The following is a 19,149-nucleotide window of genomic DNA, read 5'->3' on the forward strand; positions in this document are numbered from 1 at the left end:
CCAGATGAACAGAGTTGTTTGTTCTAGTTGTTGGTGGATGATCTTGGCTTAGTCGGTGGTGCATGATGATAGGATAGGAGATAGGCAGGTTGGAACTCGAACTGGAACAGAGCTGGAGCTGGGAAGCCCGAGATTGCTGTTGGCGGAACAGAGTGCTGGGTGAGTGAGCGAATCAGGTGTCATGCAGAGTGCACTCATTAGGGCCAAGCCAAGCCACACACTCCCACACACGTTAAGGAATCTCACAACGATAAGTAAGCCTATCGCCTTGCGCATTCTTTTCTTCCCTTAAATCGTCTACTTTCAACGCAGGATCATCAACAACAGCGGCATCACTGCTTCCTCTTCTTTTCAGGGACGGAACCACAGATACACACTGCACCTCTGCCATATGCACCTTGGACACCAAACAGTATTCCTCCTTTTACCCCCTCCCATAGTATATGGGTGACTTGGCATGACAGCCCAGGCCTGGTGAACAAAGAGTTCGAAACCACCTCCCCCTTTCATTCTTGCTTGACTCTTTACCCTTCGGATGTTCTGATTGGACACGCATATACTATGCTTTGAGATAGGTAAGGAGTCGGTATTGTGCTGCTCTTCGTCTCTTTTCTTTGTTGTATATTGTGTTTGCACCTTCTATTGCTTGCAATATTGTTCTCCCTTGTACATTTTTGCATTCCTCCCCTAATTAGTTGTATGTGCATTTTTGACCCAATGTTTTGATTGTTCCTTAATTGCTCATCATTAAAGTGCTTCAATCCCACCGCATGTTCTCCATTGCCACATTTCACATTCATTGTAAATAATAAACCCACGATTGTTGAACTCTTTTTCCAATCTGTCTGTGTCTGCCTTTTTCCTCCATTGATTTAACGCAGTCCGCACCTCGTTAGCTTGGGAGATTATAATTCCCCAATTAATTAGCGCTAATCTGTAGATTCCGGTGTGCACTAGCGGTTGCTGGGCCGCATCCAATTAAGATCTAGTTAAGATAAGCTCAGTGCACATTGAGGGTGTGAGATCCGATTGGAAAGCTATGTGACCTCAGGTAAACAGTAATCAGACAGAGGACCCTGGGTAACCTGGTAGACTAATTGGCACTTGCGGATGATTAGCAACCCGCTGCGACACGAAGTTATTTGTGCTCGGTGGCCTCAGGTCTGGTAGTTTGGGAGGAACCAGGGCAATCACCCCTCGTAGTAAACCCCTAAAGTGCTGGAACTTAAAGCAGAAGGAAATCGTCCTCCACTGTAGAATGTATTCTGCGCGCGAAGCATGGGGAAATGAACAATTTGGTCAATGAATAATGATCCTTTACTGAAAAAAGAGGTGGATATTTTGAGTTAAGGGAGAACCTCCTCCCATCTTCTCAAACCCATAAATGGAGATAACAAACAATGGGAGAAGCCATTTCAGTGCAGTTGCTGTGATAATTCATTCCACGACAACTCGGTCTGCCTGGCACGCATGATAACCTACACGAGGTAGAAATAACCCTGGAATAAATGCAAATAATTGAACAAAAGTAGAAAAACGAGAAAGCATCTGAAAATTCCCTTTAGTGGTTTCAACAAATTTGAAGATACAGTATATTTCTAAATAACATTGTTGTAAACGCCTTTTCCTTGTGTTACGGACAAGTATTTTAATTTAATCGTGCTTTGGTGAATGTTCTGTTGACTGTTAAAATTCCTGGTAAGTCATAACAATAATACCAACAACAATGGAAGCAACAACAATATGAGATATAACAAGGCACCAACAGTTTGCAAATGGAGAAGGAACGCAGAAGGCAACGACGCTTCCCTGAGCTTTCACGTTCGTTTTCAAGCAGAACGAATCATTTAAAACAAACCTACCCAGTGAAGGAGGAATCGTGGGTCTTTTGTATGCGAACCTTGGAGGTGCAGTGACTCACCTATTCCCTGACCAAGATGGAACAATTTCAACCCATTGTGCGTTGGTCTATGGAGATTCAGCTGCGCTTCTTGCAACAAACCCAGTGAGGTATTCTTCACTTAACTCCCTCTTCTCGTAACATCTACTTGTCGGACAATGCACCGCTGTTGTCTCGGTGACGATTTCAAAGCTTGTATGTTGGTGCTATTTCAGGTAAATTATGTGCCATTTGTGGAAAGACCATCCGTGTCCTCTTTGTATTCAGACTTCTTCTTCCAGATGCTAAACATGACTAAAACAGCTAAAAAAAAAAAACCGACTTTTAGGTGACCTTGACCTTTTCAAAGGTCAGTTGACCATAAATTGTAAAGTTTTTCTTGAAAATTTGTGATGACAAAAGCTCAAATCGTAGAAATTGTTATGGCTTGGACACACAGCATAGAAAATGTCCGGCTTTCCATCTGTGATAGGTTCTTGTCACCGCAATAACTTGCGAATGGCTGAAGGGACTTAAGTCAAACTTGGTGCAGGTATGTATAATGTAAACATGAACTGATTAGATTTTGGGGTCAAGAGGTCAAATGTGATACTTGAGAACAGCTGAAGGGATTTAAATTAAACTTGGGATAAGTATGAAAAATGATATAATAATATGGGTGGAGACATATCGATCGACGTAGTGACGTCGACGAGTGCCGTTCTAGTTACCCTCGCCTGAGGAGAGGGTATTGCAATTGAGTCCGTTTGTTTGTCCGTCTGTCTATTTGTCCGTACAGAATAAATATGATTTTCTCTGCAACCGTTGATCCGATTGACAGGAAATTTTCACCATAGGTGCAACTCCACCTCTATAATTTTTAGTGATAATTATGATGTCATAGGTCACGTGGTTTGGCCGCCATCTTGGAAAAACCGAAAAACGTTGCACCTCTTTATCTCTGAAAGCGCTGAATAGAAAAATTGAGACATAGCTCATTGTAAAGAACTCTCCATGGGGAATAAAATATGTTGATGATGTCATAGGTGCCTCCATAATGACATCATAATTAGACAAGTACAAAACTTCATCCTATCAAGATGAAATTTATTGAGCATCATGTCGGCATAAATTGGTGGGGGGGGGGAAAAAATGATGTCATCGGTAACGTGGTTCAGCCGCCATCTTGCAAAAACCGAAAACTTTTGCACCTCTGTCTCTGAAAGCGCTGCATTGAAAAAAATTGAGATATGGCTCATTGTAAAGAACTCTCCACGGGGAATGACATCTGTTAATGATGTCATCGGTGTCTCCATTATGACGTCATAATTCGACAAGTACAAAACTTCATCCGATCAAGATGAACTTTCTTGAGCATAATCTAGGAATAAATTAGTGGAGAAAAAATAATAATGATGTCATCGGTCACGTGGACGGCCACCATATTTGTTTTAACACAAAAGCCTTAAAAACCACTGAATCCTGGCGAGGGTTTGCGATCTCTGATTGCTCTTTTTCTTGTTTCTCTATGGTTTAAGCTGAACCTGTCGTTTCTCCCCTTAACCTCCTCCCATCAGAACCATTCAGTTACAGTTCTCAAGTTGAAATTAAAATCCGAAACAAGTATCGTGGGTGTAATCTTAATTAGAGCGATTCAGATAAGTCAGAGGAACATTAAACATACATTGTACTTCCGGGGAATCGATACAGGTGATTCAACCACTGATCTCTATACTAACTGGATCGGAAGGGAAGCTCATTTTTTAAAGCCATTTGTCCGCCATCTTTGCTCCCCCACGATTCCCCAAAACGAATGTCATTTACCGATGTAATGTGATTCCTCTTCTTCATTCAATTCGACCGCTGTGGTTTTTATAACCGTAAGCAGCGTGCGATGGCATTTCATCAATCCTGTAACAATGCTTTTTCAACCCTGGAACGGATTAAAATCAATTCGGAATGGAATAAAATAAAGTGGGAAGGTGGAATTTTCGTCGGGAAATATGTTGATAATTAAATATTAAATTCTTTAAATTCCCTCTAATTAAATATTAAATAAATTAAATATTCTAATAATAATTAATAATATTAAATAATTAAATATAATTAAATAAATTCAATTTAAATATTAAATAATAATATTAATATTAATATTAAATATTAATAGTAATTAAATATTCTTTAAAAATTTAAAGAATAGGAAAATAGGACTGCGTTTACTTTTTCATGGCTGATTAATATAACAATATAACATGGATCTGCAAAATAAATTGGTATGTGAATACTTGTATACGTACCATATTTGTGGTCAAGTGTTGGTTTTGTTTTGTTTTGTTTTTTCATTCCACATGGTACGATATTCTTACTGAAGTGAGTACCATTGAAAATAAATTGCATGCATTTATCAAAGAATCAGAATCAGAAGAGTATAGTGAAAACAAACTTCTGCGTTAGACTTCTGGGCAGAGAAACATGATGGTCATAGTAAATATTTTTGTTATTCTCCTCCAAGACATGTCAGGATATTGCCAAATTATGATTAAATTATAATTATAGAATATAAAATAGTAACATGTGTAAACTGTATCATGTGTGTTCTATAATCTCAGTGGTGCTTGAACAAAACCAGTTTGGACATCTGCTTCCTGACTTTCTCTCCGGTGATGGCTTCCGTCTCCTTTTTCCCCAAGATGAAAGAGTTTGATTCGACAATAACAAGAAGCTGCTATCCTCACGAGTTTGTGAATATGATTATCTTCCACTGCAGTTTCAAACTGGTGTGAGTGCAGTTCAGGAAATAAGTCCATATCAACAGTATTGCTCATAAGTCATAACAGCCATGGATACTGCAGCTGAAATTCCGGATCCTCGAGGACGATTCCCATTTGTTGTCTTCAGTCGTCGTTGAAAACATTTCTCTGTTTCCAAGCATGTGGCAATGACGCTTGATGATGCTTTCTGGAGGCCCCCGTGGTCTTTCATCCTCAATAAATTATGGCAACTACCATCTGAAGTAGTAAGTGCTATCGCACAAGACTGACATGCAGTCGATTCTCTTCTTGATCATGCGAACTACGTAGCCAGCGATGTCAGGGTTAGGGTTAGGGTGAGGGTTGGGGTTCATATCAAAGGGAAAGGAACCGACTCGTTTTTTTTAACAAAAAAAAATCCTCCTACGTAAACTGAATAATAACCTTTCAAAAATACAAAAAGATATTTCAATACTATCATGATCATGTAGACTCCAGATCTAACTTGTAATAGTGCATAATAGATAGATTGTGTTTTTTCTCCAGACACCTACTTGTAAGGTAAGCTAACATATATAACATATATATTTCATTGATATTTCATAAATTACGAAATTATAGCCAGAAATGTGAATATTGCAAAGTCAGTGGAGCCGGAGCAGAGGGGCATTACCAGCTAGCTAGGCAGCGTTGCTTAGTTGTGTAGGTCAGTGTAGCCGGGGCGTAGGGGCATTACTAGCTAGCTAGGCAGCGTTGCTTAGTTGTGTAGGTCAGTGTAGCCGGGGCGTAGGGGCACTACTAGCTAGCTAGGCAGCGTTGCTTAGTTGTGTAAGTCAGTGTAGCCGGGGCGTAGGGGCATTACAAGCAAGCGAGGCAGCGTTGCTTAGTTGTGTAAGTCAGTGTAGCCGGGGCGTAGGGGCATTACTAGCTAGCTAGGCAGCGTTGCTTAGTTGTGTAGGTCAGTGTAGCCGGGGCGTAGGGGCACTACTAGCAAGCTAGGCAGCGTTGCTTAGTTGTGTAGGTCAGTGTAGCCGGGGCGTAGGGGCACTACTAGCAAGCTAGGCAGCGTTGCTTAGTTGTGTAAGTCAGTGTAGCCGGGGCGTAGGGGCACTACTAGCAAGCTAGGCAGCGTTGCTTAGTTGTGTAAGTCAGTGTAGCCGGGGTGTAGGGGCATTACTAGCTAGCTAGGCAGCGTTGCTTAGTTGTGTAAGTCAGTGTAGCCGGGTCGTAGGGGCACTACTAGCTAGCTAGGCAGCGTTGCTTAGTTGTGTAAGTCAGTGAAGCCGGGGCGGAGGGGCATTACTAGCAAGCGAGGCAGCGTTGCTTAGTTGTGTAAGTCAGTGTAGCCGGGGCGTAGGGGCATTGCTAGCTAGCTAGGCAGCGTTGCTTAGTTGTGCAAGTCAGTGTAGCCGGGGCGTAGGGGCACTATGAGCTAGCTCGGCAGCGTCGCTTAGTTGTGTAAGTCAGTGTAGCCGGGTCATAGGGGCACTACTAGTAAGCGAGGCAGCGTTGCTTAGTTGTGTAAGTCAGTGTAGCTGGGGCGTAGGGGCATTACTAGCAAGCGAGGCAGCGTTGCTTAGTTGTGTAAGTCAGTGTAGCCGGGGCGTAGGGGCATTGCTAGCTAGCTAGGCAGCGTTGCTTAGTTGTGTAAGTCAGTGTAGCCGGGGCGTAGGGGCATTACTAGCTAGCTAGGCAGCGTTGCTTAGTTGTGTAGGTCAGTGTAGCCGGGGCGTAGGGGCACTACTAGCTAGCTAGGCAGCGTTGCTTAGTTGTGTAGGTCAGTGTAGCCGGGGCGTAGGGGCATTACTAGCTAGCTAGGCAGCGTTGCTTAGTTGTGTAGGTCAGTGTAGCCGGGGCGTAGGGGCACTACTAGCTAGCTAGGCAGCGTTGCTTAGTTGTGTAAGTCAGTGTAGCCGGGGCGTAGGGGCATTACAAGCAAGCGAGGCAGCGTTGCTTAGTTGTGTAAGTCAGTGTAGCCGGGGCGTAGGGGCATTACTAGCTAGCTAGGAAGCGTTGCTTAGTTGTGTAAGTCAGTGTAGCCGGGGCGTAGGGGCATTACTAGCTAGCTAGGCAGCGTTGCTTAGTTGTGTAAGTCAGTGTAGCCGGGTCGTAGGGGCACTACTAGCTAGCTAGGCAGCGTTGCTTAGTTGTGTAAGTCAGTGAAGCCGGGGCGGAGGGGCATTACTAGCAAGCGAGGCAGCATTGCTTAGTTGTGTAAGTCAGTGTAGCCGGGGCGTAGGGGCATTGCTAGCTAGCTAGGCAGCGTTGCTTAGTTGTGCAAGTCAGTGTAGCCGGGGCGTAGGGGCACTATGAGCTAGCTCGGCAGCGTCGCTTAGTTGTGTAAGTCAGTGTAGCCGGGTCATAGGGGCACTACTAGTAAGCGAGGCAGCGTTGCTTAGTTGTGTAAGTCAGTGTAGCTGGGGCGTAGGGGCATTACTAGCAAGCGAGGCAGCGTTGCTTAGTTGTGTAAGTCAGTGTAGCCGGGGCGTAGGGGCATTGCTAGCTAGCTAGGCAGCGTTGCTTAGTTGTGTAGGTCAGTGTAGCCGGGGCGTAGGGGCATTACTAGCTAGCTAGGCAGCGTTGCTTAGTTGTGTAGGTCAGTGTAGCCGGGGCGTAGGGGCACTACTAGCTAGCTAGGCAGCGTTGCTTAGTTGTGTAAGTCAGTGTAGCCGGGGCGTAGGGGCATTACAAGCAAGCGAGGCAGCGTTGCTTAGTTGTGTAAGTCAGTGTAGCCGGGGCGTAGGGGCATTACTAGCTAGCTAGGAAGCGTTGCTTAGTTGTGTAAGTCAGTGTAGCCGGGGCGTAGGGGCATTACTAGCTAGCTAGGCAGCGTTGCTTAGTTGTGTAAGTCAGTGTAGCCGGGTCGTAGGGGCACTACTAGCTAGCTAGGCAGCGTTGCTTAGTTGTGTAAGTCAGTGAAGCCGGGGCGGAGGGGCATTACTAGCAAGCGAGGCAGCATTGCTTAGTTGTGTAAGTCAGTGTAGCCGGGGCGTAGGGGCATTGCTAGCTAGCTAGGCAGCGTTGCTTAGTTGTGTAAGTCAGTGTAGCCGGGGCGTCGGGGCACTATGAGCTAGCTCGGCAGCGTCGCTTAGTTGTGTAAGTCAGTGTAGCCGGGTCATAGGGGCACTACTAGTAAGCGAGGCAGCGTTGCTTAGTTGTGTAAGTCAGTGTAGCTGGGGCGTAGGGGCATTACTAGCAAGCGAGGCAGCGTTGCTTAGTTGTGTAAGTCAGTGTAGCCGGGGCGTAGGGGCATTGCTAGCTAGCTCGGCAGCGTTGCTTAGTTGTGTAAGTCAGTGTAGCCGGGGCGTAGGGGCACTACGAGCTAGCTCGGCAGCGTCGCTTAGTTGGGTAAGTCAGTGTAGCCGGGTCGTAGGGGCACTACTAGTAAGCGAGGCAGCGTTGCTTAGTTGTGTAAGTCAGTGTAGCCGGGGCGTAGGGGCATTACCAGCTAGCTAGGCAGCGTTGCTTAGTTGTGTAAGTCAGTGTAGCCGGGTCGTAGGGGCATTACTAGCAAGCGAGGCAGCGTTGCTTAGTTGTGTAAGTCAGTGTAGCCGGGTCGTAGGGGCACTACTAGCAAGCGAGGCTGCGTTGCTTAGTTGTGTAAGTCAGTGTAGCCGGGGCGTAGGGGCACTACTAGCAAGCGAGGCTGCATTGCTTAGTTGTGTAAGTCAGTGTAGCCGGGGCGTAGGGGCACTACTAGCAAGCGAGGCTGCGTTGATTAGTTGTGTAAGTCAGTGTAGCCGGGGCGTAGGGGCACTACTAGTAAGCGAGGCAGCGTTGCTTAGTTGTGTAAGTCAGTGTAGCCGGGGCGTAGGGGCATTACTAGCAAGCGAGGCAGCGTTGCATAGTTGTGTAAGTCAGTGTAGCCGGGTCGTAGGGGCATTACTAGCAAGCGAGGCAGCGTTCCTTAGTTGTGTAAGTCAGTGTAGCCGGGTCGTAGGGGGCACTACTAGCAAGCGAGGCAGCGTTGCTTAGTTGTGTAAGTCAGTGTAGCCGGGTCGTAGGGGCATTACTAGCTAGCTCGGCAGCGTTCCTTAGTTGTGTAAGTCAGTGTAGCCGGGTCGTAGGGGCACTACTAGCAAGCGAGGCAGCGTTGCTTAGTTGTGTAAGTCAGTATAGCCGGGTCGTAGGGGCACTACGAGCTAGCGAGGCAGCGTTGCTTAGTTGTGTAAGTCAGTGTAGCCGGGACGTAGGGGCACTACTAGCAAGCGAGGCTGCGTTGCTTAGTTGTGTAAGTCAGTATAGCCGGGTCGTAGGGGCACTACGAGCTAGCGAGGCAGCGTTGCTTCGTTGTGTAAGTCAGTATAGCCGGGTCGTAGGGGCACTACGAGCAAGCGAGGCAGCGTTGCTTAGTTGTGTAAGTCAGTGTAGCCGGGACGTAGGGGCACTACTAGCAAGCGAGGCAGCGTTGCTTAGTTGTGTAAGTCAGTATAGCCGGGTCGTAGGGGCACTACGAGCTAGCGAGGCAGTGTTGCTTAGTTGTGTAAGTCAGTGTAGCCGGGACGTAGGGGCACTACTAGCAAGCGAGGCTGCGTTGCTTAGTTGTGTAAGTCCGTGTAGCCGGGACGTAGGGGCACTTCGAGCTAGCTAGGCAGCGTTGCTTAGTTGTGTAAGTCAGTGGAGCCGGGTCGTAGGGGCATTACTAGTAAGCGAGGCTGCGTTGCTTAGTTGTGTAAGTCAGTGTAGCCGGGACGTAGGGGCACTACGAGCTAGCTAGGCAGCGTTGCTTAGTTGTGTAAGTCAGTGTAGCCGGGACGTAGGGGCACTACTAGCAAGCGAGGCTGCGTTGCTTAGTTGTGTAAGTCAGTGTAGCTGGGACGTAGGGGCACTACGAGCTAGCTAGGCAGCGTTGCTTAGTTGTGTAAGTCAGTGGAGCCGGGTCGTAGGGGCATTACTAGTAAGCGAGGCTGCGTTGCTTAGTTGTGTAAGTCAGTGTAGCCGGGACGTAGGGGCACTACGAGCTAGCTAGGCAGCGTTGCTTAGTTGTGTAAGTCAGTGTAGCCGGGACGTAGGGGCACTACTAGCAAGCGAGGCTGCGTTGCTTAGTTGTGTAAGTCAGTGTAGCCGGGACGTAGGGGCATTACTAGCTAGCTAGGCAGCGTTGCTTAGTTGTGTAAGTCAGTGGAGCCGGGTCGTAGGGGCATTACTAGTAAGCGAGGCAGCGTTGCTTAGTTGTGTGTGATGACGATGAGGCAGTAAGCCCGTGGCCGTGCTTGCCGTGGGGATGTTGAGCCTTTAATTGGTTTGAGGGGAGTTCAGTTTGCTAACTAGACTAGTTACTCTTACAATTAACTTACAACTCCCGTTAAGGCGCTTTCATCATTACACACATCTTGAGGTACGGGACTACACCCTCCATCATGAACATTTTAACTTACCTGTGAAAGGTTAATCCTTTTTCTCTTCTTTGCCCACGCTCATCCCGGTTCGTACATCCATACGCTGTACGGGGCGGCATCTTTCCTCGCAGCAACTTGCTGTCTAAAGTCAATTTGAATCGAATGTTTTGTTGAAATTTCGATTAAATTATTTTATAAAATATTGCAGGCATTGCCTTTTGATAAAGACAATGAATGGACGCAGATTTTCTGGGGGAACCAATATGGCGACGAGCTACTTCCGGTGACTTCACAGTGAATGGACAGATTAGCGTTGATTTGGCGTCGAGCCTCCAATCCAGTTAGGAAAAATATCAGTGGGTTCAACATATTTGGTACTTCCGGAATGGAAACACGTGGTTCAACATTTGGCACTTCCAGGGAATCGATACACGTGGTTCAACATATTTGGTACTTCCGGGTAATCGATACACGTGGTTCAACATATTTGGTACTTCCGGGTAATCGATACACGTGGGTTAACGTGTCAAGGTATCGGGATCAAGTTCGTGACCGAGATAAGGTCGGTGAGACCGGGAGGAGGAAACGAACGAGGTTTTGCACCGTGTTGAGTCATGGAGAGAAACCCTCCGAGATGCGTCCACGATCCCAGATACTCGGACTCTGAGTCGGGATCTGATGGAGGGAACAGAGCGGATGATGATGGGATCTGCGAGTTCAGGATCCTGGAGGTTTGGAGTTTTGGGGATGGAGGGGAACGGACGGAGCCCGAATCAGGTACGTGGTTACCTTGTTCAGGTGATTCATTATCTCATTCTCAACACCATCGACATAGTTACAACATTGAGAGAAGAAAAACTATATGATGACTGATGAGTGATGAGGATAGATCCGCGGTGCGAGGGAGTGACAGTGCAGTGAAGACACCGAGAGGCGAGAACCGAGAAGGGGTGGGGGGGGGGGAGGGTTTGGGTAAGGTGGGCGTGGTCTGGGAGAAAGGGGCGTGCTATCGGAGAAGGGGGCGGGTTCTGGGAGAATGGACGTGTTGTCGGAGGAGGGGGCGGGTTCTGGGAGAAGGGGCGTGTTATCGGAGAAGGGGGCGGGTTCTGGGAGAATGGGCGTGTTGTCGGAGAAGGGGGCGGGTTCTGGGAGAAGGGGCGTGTTATCGGAGAAGGGGGCGGGTTCTGGGAGAATGGGCGGTTTCTGGGAGAAGGGGGCGGGTTCTGGGAGAATGGGCGTGTTATCGGAGAAGGGGGCGGGTTCTGAAAGGGGGTGCCTCCCCTCCGATGATAGTGGAGTTTTGTAATTGTAACTTTCAATTTGTACATTCTAAAACACATTTTATAAAAATTTAAAGCAATGACGTCATGTCCCTGGGATGTTTGGGGCCCAGCACGACGATTTCGAAGGTCGCTGTCATTGCCTTGGCCAACAGCTCATGTGTGCTCGAGTACCGTCCATGCCACTTGTGGTGTTTTCATTGGTACAATATTTTGCTCTCACTTATATCATGTCAGTCAACCAATGAGAAACGTCCTACGAACCAAAGCTCGACACCTGGTGAAGGTGGTTCTGGCTGTGTTACTCTCTTTTTGACACGTTTTTCCAACCTCAACACATAAAAATCTGCCGATTATCAAGGTGGTTTCTGTTGTTCGGTGCAATTGAGATCGTTCGTTTCTTTGGTGTAAATGAGGACAAAAGTAAAACTTTCAAGAGATTTTAGAAAACGTATCTCGACATGAACAGCCATCTGAGCTCGTATTGGGAATTTTTCGTAAATTGCTAATGGGAGGTGTGTGTGTGTGTGTGTGTGTGTGTGTGTGTGTGTGTGTGTGTGTGTGTGTGTGTGTGTGTGTGTGTGTGTGTGTGTGTGTGTGTGTGTGTGTGTGTGTGTGTGTGTGTGTGTGTGTGTGTGTGTGTGTGTGTGTGTGTGTGTGTGTGTGTGTGTGTGTGTGTGTGTGTGTGTGTGTGTGTGTGTGTGTGTGTGTGTGTGTGTGTGTACACGTTATTGCCTTTTAATTGCAGGTTTTGTTTTGTTCAGAATCTTCCATCGTGGTGGTGAAGGTGGAACCTGTACCAACGAATATATCTCCCTCACAAGGTAAGATTTGAAGATAATATTGTTCAACTTAAAGGTCTCGATACTTTATGATGGGAATTGTGTTGAGTGTCGTGTGTCATTGATATTGGATTCCACACAATATTTATCTGTCCTTCTTGTATACTTTGCTTGACTTATCGAGGCAGTGATTTTTTTTTTCCATTCAAAAAATGTGCTCAGAGGAAGCTGTGAGGTGCCATTGAGTCCCTCACCCAGATGGGTCAAGAGACAAATCGTTTATTGCTCTTTCATTTATGTGACCAAAGTAGATGGTTTGGGGTTCTTTGAGAAAGAGAAAACAGATTTTGTAAGTCAGTGTAGAGCTGCAACGTGCTGAATACCTCGCTGCCGTGATCGTCTCACCACGCACCGCCTGCATCAGATCATCACAACTCATATCGGCTCATCGTATCGGACCATCACAACTCATATCAGCTCATCGTATCGGATCATCACAACTCATATCAGCTCATCGTATCGGATCATCACAACTCATATCAGCTCATCGTATCAGATCATCACAACTCATATCGGATCATCGTATTGGATCATCACAACTCATATCGGATCATCGTATTGGATCATCACAACTCATATCTGCTTATCGTATAAGATCATCACAACTCATATCGGATCATCGTATTGGATCATCACAACTCATATCTGCTTATCGTATCAGGTCATCACAACTCATATCAGATCATCGTATTGGATCATCACAACTCATATCAGATCATCGTATCAGATCATCACAACTCGTATCAGATCATCGTATGAGATCATCACAACTCATATCGGATCATCGTATTGGATCATCACAACTCATATCTGCTTGTCGTATCGGATCATCACAACTCATATCGATCATCATATTGGATCATCACAACTCATATCAGATCATCGTATCAGATCATCACAACTCATATCAGATCATCGTATCAGATCATCACAACTCATATCGGATCATCGTATTGGATCATCACAACTCATATCAGCTTATCATATCGGATCATCACAACTCGTATCGGATCATCATATCGCAACTCATATCAGCTTGTCGTATCAGATCATCACAACTCATGTCAGCTCATCGTATCAGATCATCGCAACTCATATCAGCTCATCGTATCGGATCATCGCAACTCATAATAGATCATTGTATCGGATCATCACAACTCATATCAGATCGTCGTATTGGATCATCGCAACTCATATCAGCTCGTCGTATCGGATCAATGCAACTCATATCAGCTCGTCGCATCGAATCAATGCAACTCATATCAGCTCATCGTATCGGATCATCACAACTCGTATCAGCTCATTGTATCGGATCATCACAACTCATATCGGATCATCACAACTCATATCAGCTCATCATAACGGATCATCGCAACTCATATCAGCTCATTGCATCGGATCAACGCAACTCATATCAGTTCATCGTATCGGATCATCGCAACTCATATCAAGCTCATCGGATCGGATCATCGCAACTCGTATCAGCTCATCGGATCGGATCATCGCAACTCATATCAGCTCATCGTATCGGAACATCGCAATTCATATCAGCTCATCGTATCGGATCATTGCAACTCATATCAGCTCATCGTATTGGATCATCGCAACTCGTATCAGCTCATCGTATCGGATCATCGCAACTCATATCAGCTCATCGTATCGGATCATCGCAACTCATATCAGCTCATCGTATCGGATCATCGCAACTCATCAGCTCATATCGGATCATTGCAACTCATATCAGGCTCATCGTATCGGATCATCGCAACTCATCAGCTCATCGTATCGGATCATCGCAACTCGTATCGGCTCATCGTATCAGATCATGGCAATTCGTATCAGCTCATCGTATCGTATCGGAATAGAACAGCATTTGTATATTGCCTCACTGAATTGGGAAACGTACCATTTTTGAGGTCAAATGGTCAAAGGTCAACTCGTGGTCAAAAACCGTCAACTTTTCGCTATTTTTGCTACTCCTCCCTTATCACCCAAGTGACTGTACTGAAGCTTGACTTATAAATACAAGACAGCAGCCCACGCAATCACTCTTGCTTTGATTTTTCGACTTCGGATCATAGGAGCTCCTGGGGGGCGGGGGAGGGGAGGGGAGGAGGTGTGATGGGGATGATTGGGATACCCCCCAAAACATCGGATCCCTACTCGTTCTTTATTTACCAACTGATTGCTCTGAAAAGCTGGCCTGGAAAATTTTCTAAAGATCCTTGCTTAGACCTCCAACTCCACCACCACCACCTTCCCTCTTTGTTCTTTTTTTCCCTCCAATTTGTAGAACCACCTTCCTGAGGCTGTTTGATTCCACCCTTCCATCATCAACCGACATAACCTACTTGCTCCTACTTGCAGGTTTCCTCCCCTCATTTCTCTTCATTCCATTAGTTGTTGCATCCACCACCTGCACCACTGTTAGGATGTTGCTTTTTTTTCCTCTCTCTCCTTACTCTTTCATGACTTGAGATTTTGTATATACTGTAATATTTAAAGAAATCTTGTCAAAAACTGTTGTCAATGCTGAGCTTGGTATATATTGAAGAATTAAAACGCTGTGTTCCTCTAACATTGGATTTTGTGCAGGTGAAATTGGTGCCATTGAGAGGAGGGTTCGCCATGATGATGCTCTTCTGACTTCAAACAACATCCATGTGAAAGAAGAACTGAGTGAAGATTCTTGCAATGCAGATGGTGAGCTCAGAGGCTTGTTACCCCACACACACGCACACGCATAAGGTTAAGCAATTGGTTAATGTCCATCTGTCTGTAAACGTCAGTTTATGATCGAGGAACAACTTTATTTCAATTCAATGTGATATTTTGAAAACGAATCAGAACATGAATCGGAAAACGAACCTGCTGAGTTACAAAACTTCCTGAACTTCCTGAGCACACATGCACCAAGAGGAATGAGGTAATATTCTTACTCTGCCTGCCTGGCACTCAAACAACATTGAAAATCATTCCAAACAGGAAATTTACTGTTTTTTTAAGAACGTCATATTGGACACGAACAACAGCCATGAATAACTAATGTAACGTGTTTGATGGGGTGGTGTAAAAGCCACTGCAAAAACGGTGGTAAAATGGCGGTAAATTGCGGAATCAATTTATTTATACGACTTTTTCAATCTCTACTTTATTTATATTAAATTATATACTTGAACATTGCAGAACAAAAATCACCTTCTTGTAATTAGCGAGAACCTCCAGTTTAGCAGTTATTGGACATGTTAAATATGGTGGTGTATAAGATCGCTTCAACAGCGCTAAACGTCTGAAAAAAAATTCAACAATCTTTGAAATCATCGTTTTATTCAAATTTAATTGTAAACTTGAACACTGTATTGGGGATTGTGTTCTCTGAACTCTCTCGTTAAATATAGTCGAGAACATGTCGAGATGATTACTCTTTTGAAAAAGAACGTTTGCTGTCGAACGTTTTTGTTTAGAACGTCAAAACTCGGCATAAGGACATGAGAGATTTGATGAGAGTAGTTTTTATGAGATGTCTGATTGGCGATTTCGGAAGGGGAGAAAAAAGAAACCTTTTATTCTTGTGCTGGTTCAGAGTTCAATAATGGGAGGGTGTGTGTTTCTTGACAGGATTTTCTTTTTTAAGAGTAATTGAGGCAGCGGTCTGTTGCCTATACACCACCTGGGTTAATTTTTTTTTTGTCTGATTGAAAGAATTATAACTTCCCTGGAGGTTTGGATTAATTTGAAGCAACTTTTATTCATTTAGGAGCTGCCTGCCCATCAGTCCCGCATCCCTTGGATTGCTCGGTTAATTTTTAATTTTTTTAATGAAATTTTATTTATATATTGTATTTCTCCCAGAGAAGCGTTTGTGTTTCAGGATGGCACAACAGACAGCATTTGCCGATTATATATACTGTACTATGGTATATTGATTATTTACTCAAGGCTTCATGGTAGAAGACACCAATGGGGATCCACTCCATTAAAATGACCATGACTGTTTTATAAGTGTGACTTCTCCAAATAGAAGACTCCCTCTTTTTCTAGATTGTCTGGCTACCTCCTTAACTGTCCAGATAGCTAACGTTGAGTCGTACGAAGACATTATTTTTTCTTTCGACTTCTTTCAATCTCTGACTTATTTCCTGAAATTCCTAGTCGTGTCCATTTGTTTTATACCGTGTACCCAACCCCCCTCTCACCTCCCTCCCCCCCCCCCGCCGCCACCAGCCCTCTCCCTTCCACAGATCTACCGATGCTATGTTCTCTGCTATTGTTGTGCTTGTGTGCTTCCCTCCCTTGTTTCCCTTGCCCTTTGTAAAATGTTTTTATCTGTCGGTTTATGTTTTTGTGTTTAATGTAATTGCTCTTACACGAGCCTCGACTGAATAAATAAATAAAAAACACTTGATATTTTACCAACACTTGAATGTGAAGAGTAAAAAATAAAGCCTGATAATTTTCCAGTGGGATCAGGGAAGTTCTCTGTGAAATTGTTTCTTCACAAATCAGTCTCAGCCCCTGAAGTCTCTCTTCTATGTTTTATTACTGAAACTCTCAATTTTGTTGCACTTTCTACCTCTCTCCCCACCGACATGGTTAAAATATTTGTAAAAGTAAATGCCTCGCTCAAAAATATGCAAATGCCTCAAAATACGTGAATTGACTTCCAGGTGAACTTCTCACCAAAGTGTAAGTTTGCTGATCCAGTGATCCATTGTTATTGTGAATGCATCCTCACGTGTTGTGTGTTTTGCATCCCTGTGATAAATATCCTTTTTTTCTGGGCAATCTTTAGAAATACGGACACCGATCTTCAAGATGTTGTCCATCATCAAGAATGCTGTGACGTCCACGGAGAATGCTTCTCAGCAACACAAGGAAGGTGATGGGGTGCATTTTTTGGATTATAAAGAGAAAAATATTCATGGACATGAAAACACGAAGATTCCAACTTCTGAAAAGATACACACGTGCACCATGTGCAATCAAACATTCGGATGCATTTCACCCTATCAGGAACACATGACCCATGCTACAGAGAAGCCATATAAGTGCACAGTGTGCAGTAAATCGTTTAGTCATGAATCAAAATGCAAGATACACATGAAGATTCATACTGAAGAAAAGTCGGTCAAGTGCAGCGTCTGTCATAAATTATTCCGCACCAAGGCACACTGTCAGAGTCACATGAGGACCCATACTGGCGTGAAGCTGTACAAGTGTGATGTGTGCAATAAATTGCTCAGCAGCATATCAGGTGGCAAGATACACATGAGGACCCACACTGGGGAGAAGCCATATAAGTGTACCTTTTGTAACAAGTCATACGTTCACTCTTCATCTCGCCTGTTACACATGATGATTCACACAGGTAAAAAACCGTACAAGTGTACTGTGTGCAGCAAATCATTCTGTACCAATACACAAGGCCGGGTACACATGAGGACCCATACTGGGGAGAAGCCATATAAGTGTACCGTGTGCAGCAAATCATTCAGTACCAATAAATACAGCCAGGTACACATGAGGGAACATACTGGGGAGAAGGATTAATGACCGATTAAATTTACGAACACCTCACTCAACAAGGAGATTTAGAGACAGAACAGAAAGGATGTAAGCGAAGATGTTATGGAGCGATAGACAATTTGTTATTAAACAAGACCATACTCGAAAATTGCAAGCTTCGACAAACCAACTTATCCACAGCCTGGGTAGATTACAGAAAAGCCTTTGATAGTGTCCCACATTCATGGATTATAAAATGCATGTAAATATACAAAGTTAACCTCCAAATAGTTACACTGATTGAGAAAGCAATGACGCTCTGGAATACAACGCTGATACTACCTCACTCAGAAGGGAAAATTGAAATTCCAGGAGGAAAGATGCGATGTGGTATCTTACAAGGTGACAGCCTTTCACAGCCTGTTTTGTCTGGCTCTGGACCCACTGAGTAACCTCATCAATGAACAAGGACACGGATACAATCTAACATTCAACAGAAACATTACCACAGAAACCAGCGTCTACTGTACATGGATGAACTGAAACTGTTTGCACCGAATAATAACAAATTGGCCAATCAACTCAAACTAGTAAAGCGCTACTCGGAGGATATTCAAATGGAATTTGGTCTTGACCAATGTGCCACATGCACATTTCTATCTGGTAAAACAAAAATAACACACAATATCTCGAACGACGAAAGCACATCAATACATTAACTCGAAAACCAAGCGTCCTACAAATGCCTCGGAATGGAAGAAGGTCCCCAGGTACAACACAAAAAAATGCGTAAAACAAGAAGACGTCATGCAGAGCACGATACTTGTAAAATCCATCCCCATGCCCCCCCCCCCCCTCCTCCCAAAATAAGTTGCCATGGATACATCAAATTATCCATTTCATAAAGATAAAAATTGACAATCGTGATCAAAGCTCAGGTCAATCATATTAAAATTGATGATTTTTCAGATTAAAAGTGATATCAGAAGTTTGACCTTGACTTGATGTTTGACCTTTTGACCTCAAAAATAGTTCATTTCACAATTTAGTGACTCGATATACAAATGCTATTGAATTTTCAAGTCAATCGGATTTAAAATGGCGATATTAGAAATTTGACCTCCAGATGACCTTTGACCCCAAAAACAATAGGCTTCTCAATTGGGACGACCTATACAGCTTGGTGAAGTTTCGTGACGATCGGTTTAGAGTTGTGACCTGTAGGCCGGTGACAAATAGACAAGCAAACAGACAAACAAACAGACAGACAGACAGAACCACAAACGCAACTGACCAATATACTTGAAAAATCTTCGATTTTGCAAGTAATAAAGAAGAAACGGTAGTGATGTTAACTAGATATTTCAAATATCTTGGATATTTCAGAGATACCAGGAAATATTACAGCAATTTAATTGAGTAATGACTGGAATGCCCTCGGAACAGAACGAGTAAAACATCTCAGAATGGTCATCTATCCCGTGTGGATAGCATCTCAACTTTGTCTTCAGAATGAAAACTTAAGAAACTAGGATGGCACTTGGTAGAGAGCAT

The 19,149-nt window shown here is 44.5% G+C and overlaps 1 protein-coding gene across 1 annotated transcript in view; it reads left to right on the forward strand.

The window, feature by feature from the left end:
• The window catches only part of LOC137427764 (uncharacterized), a 66,039-nt gene extending 47,460 nt beyond the window's left edge, over window positions 1-18,579 (forward strand). The window contains exons 8-10 of the mRNA XM_078777791.1: window positions 12,013-12,072; window positions 14,686-14,793; window positions 16,883-18,579. Coding sequence (XP_078633917.1) covers window positions 12,013-12,072; window positions 14,686-14,793; window positions 16,883-17,640 — 926 coding nt within the window. The 3' untranslated portion in view covers window positions 17,641-18,579. The remainder of the gene's footprint in view (window positions 1-12,012; window positions 12,073-14,685; window positions 14,794-16,882) is intronic.
• The last annotated feature ends 570 nt before the right edge of the window (window positions 18,580-19,149 follow it).

The sequence above is a fragment of the Myxine glutinosa genome, chromosome 5 (genome assembly GCF_964187855.1).
Source record: "Myxine glutinosa chromosome 5, kmMyxGlut1.1, whole genome shotgun sequence".
Taxonomy (NCBI): Eukaryota; Metazoa; Chordata; class Myxini; order Myxiniformes; family Myxinidae; genus Myxine; species Myxine glutinosa.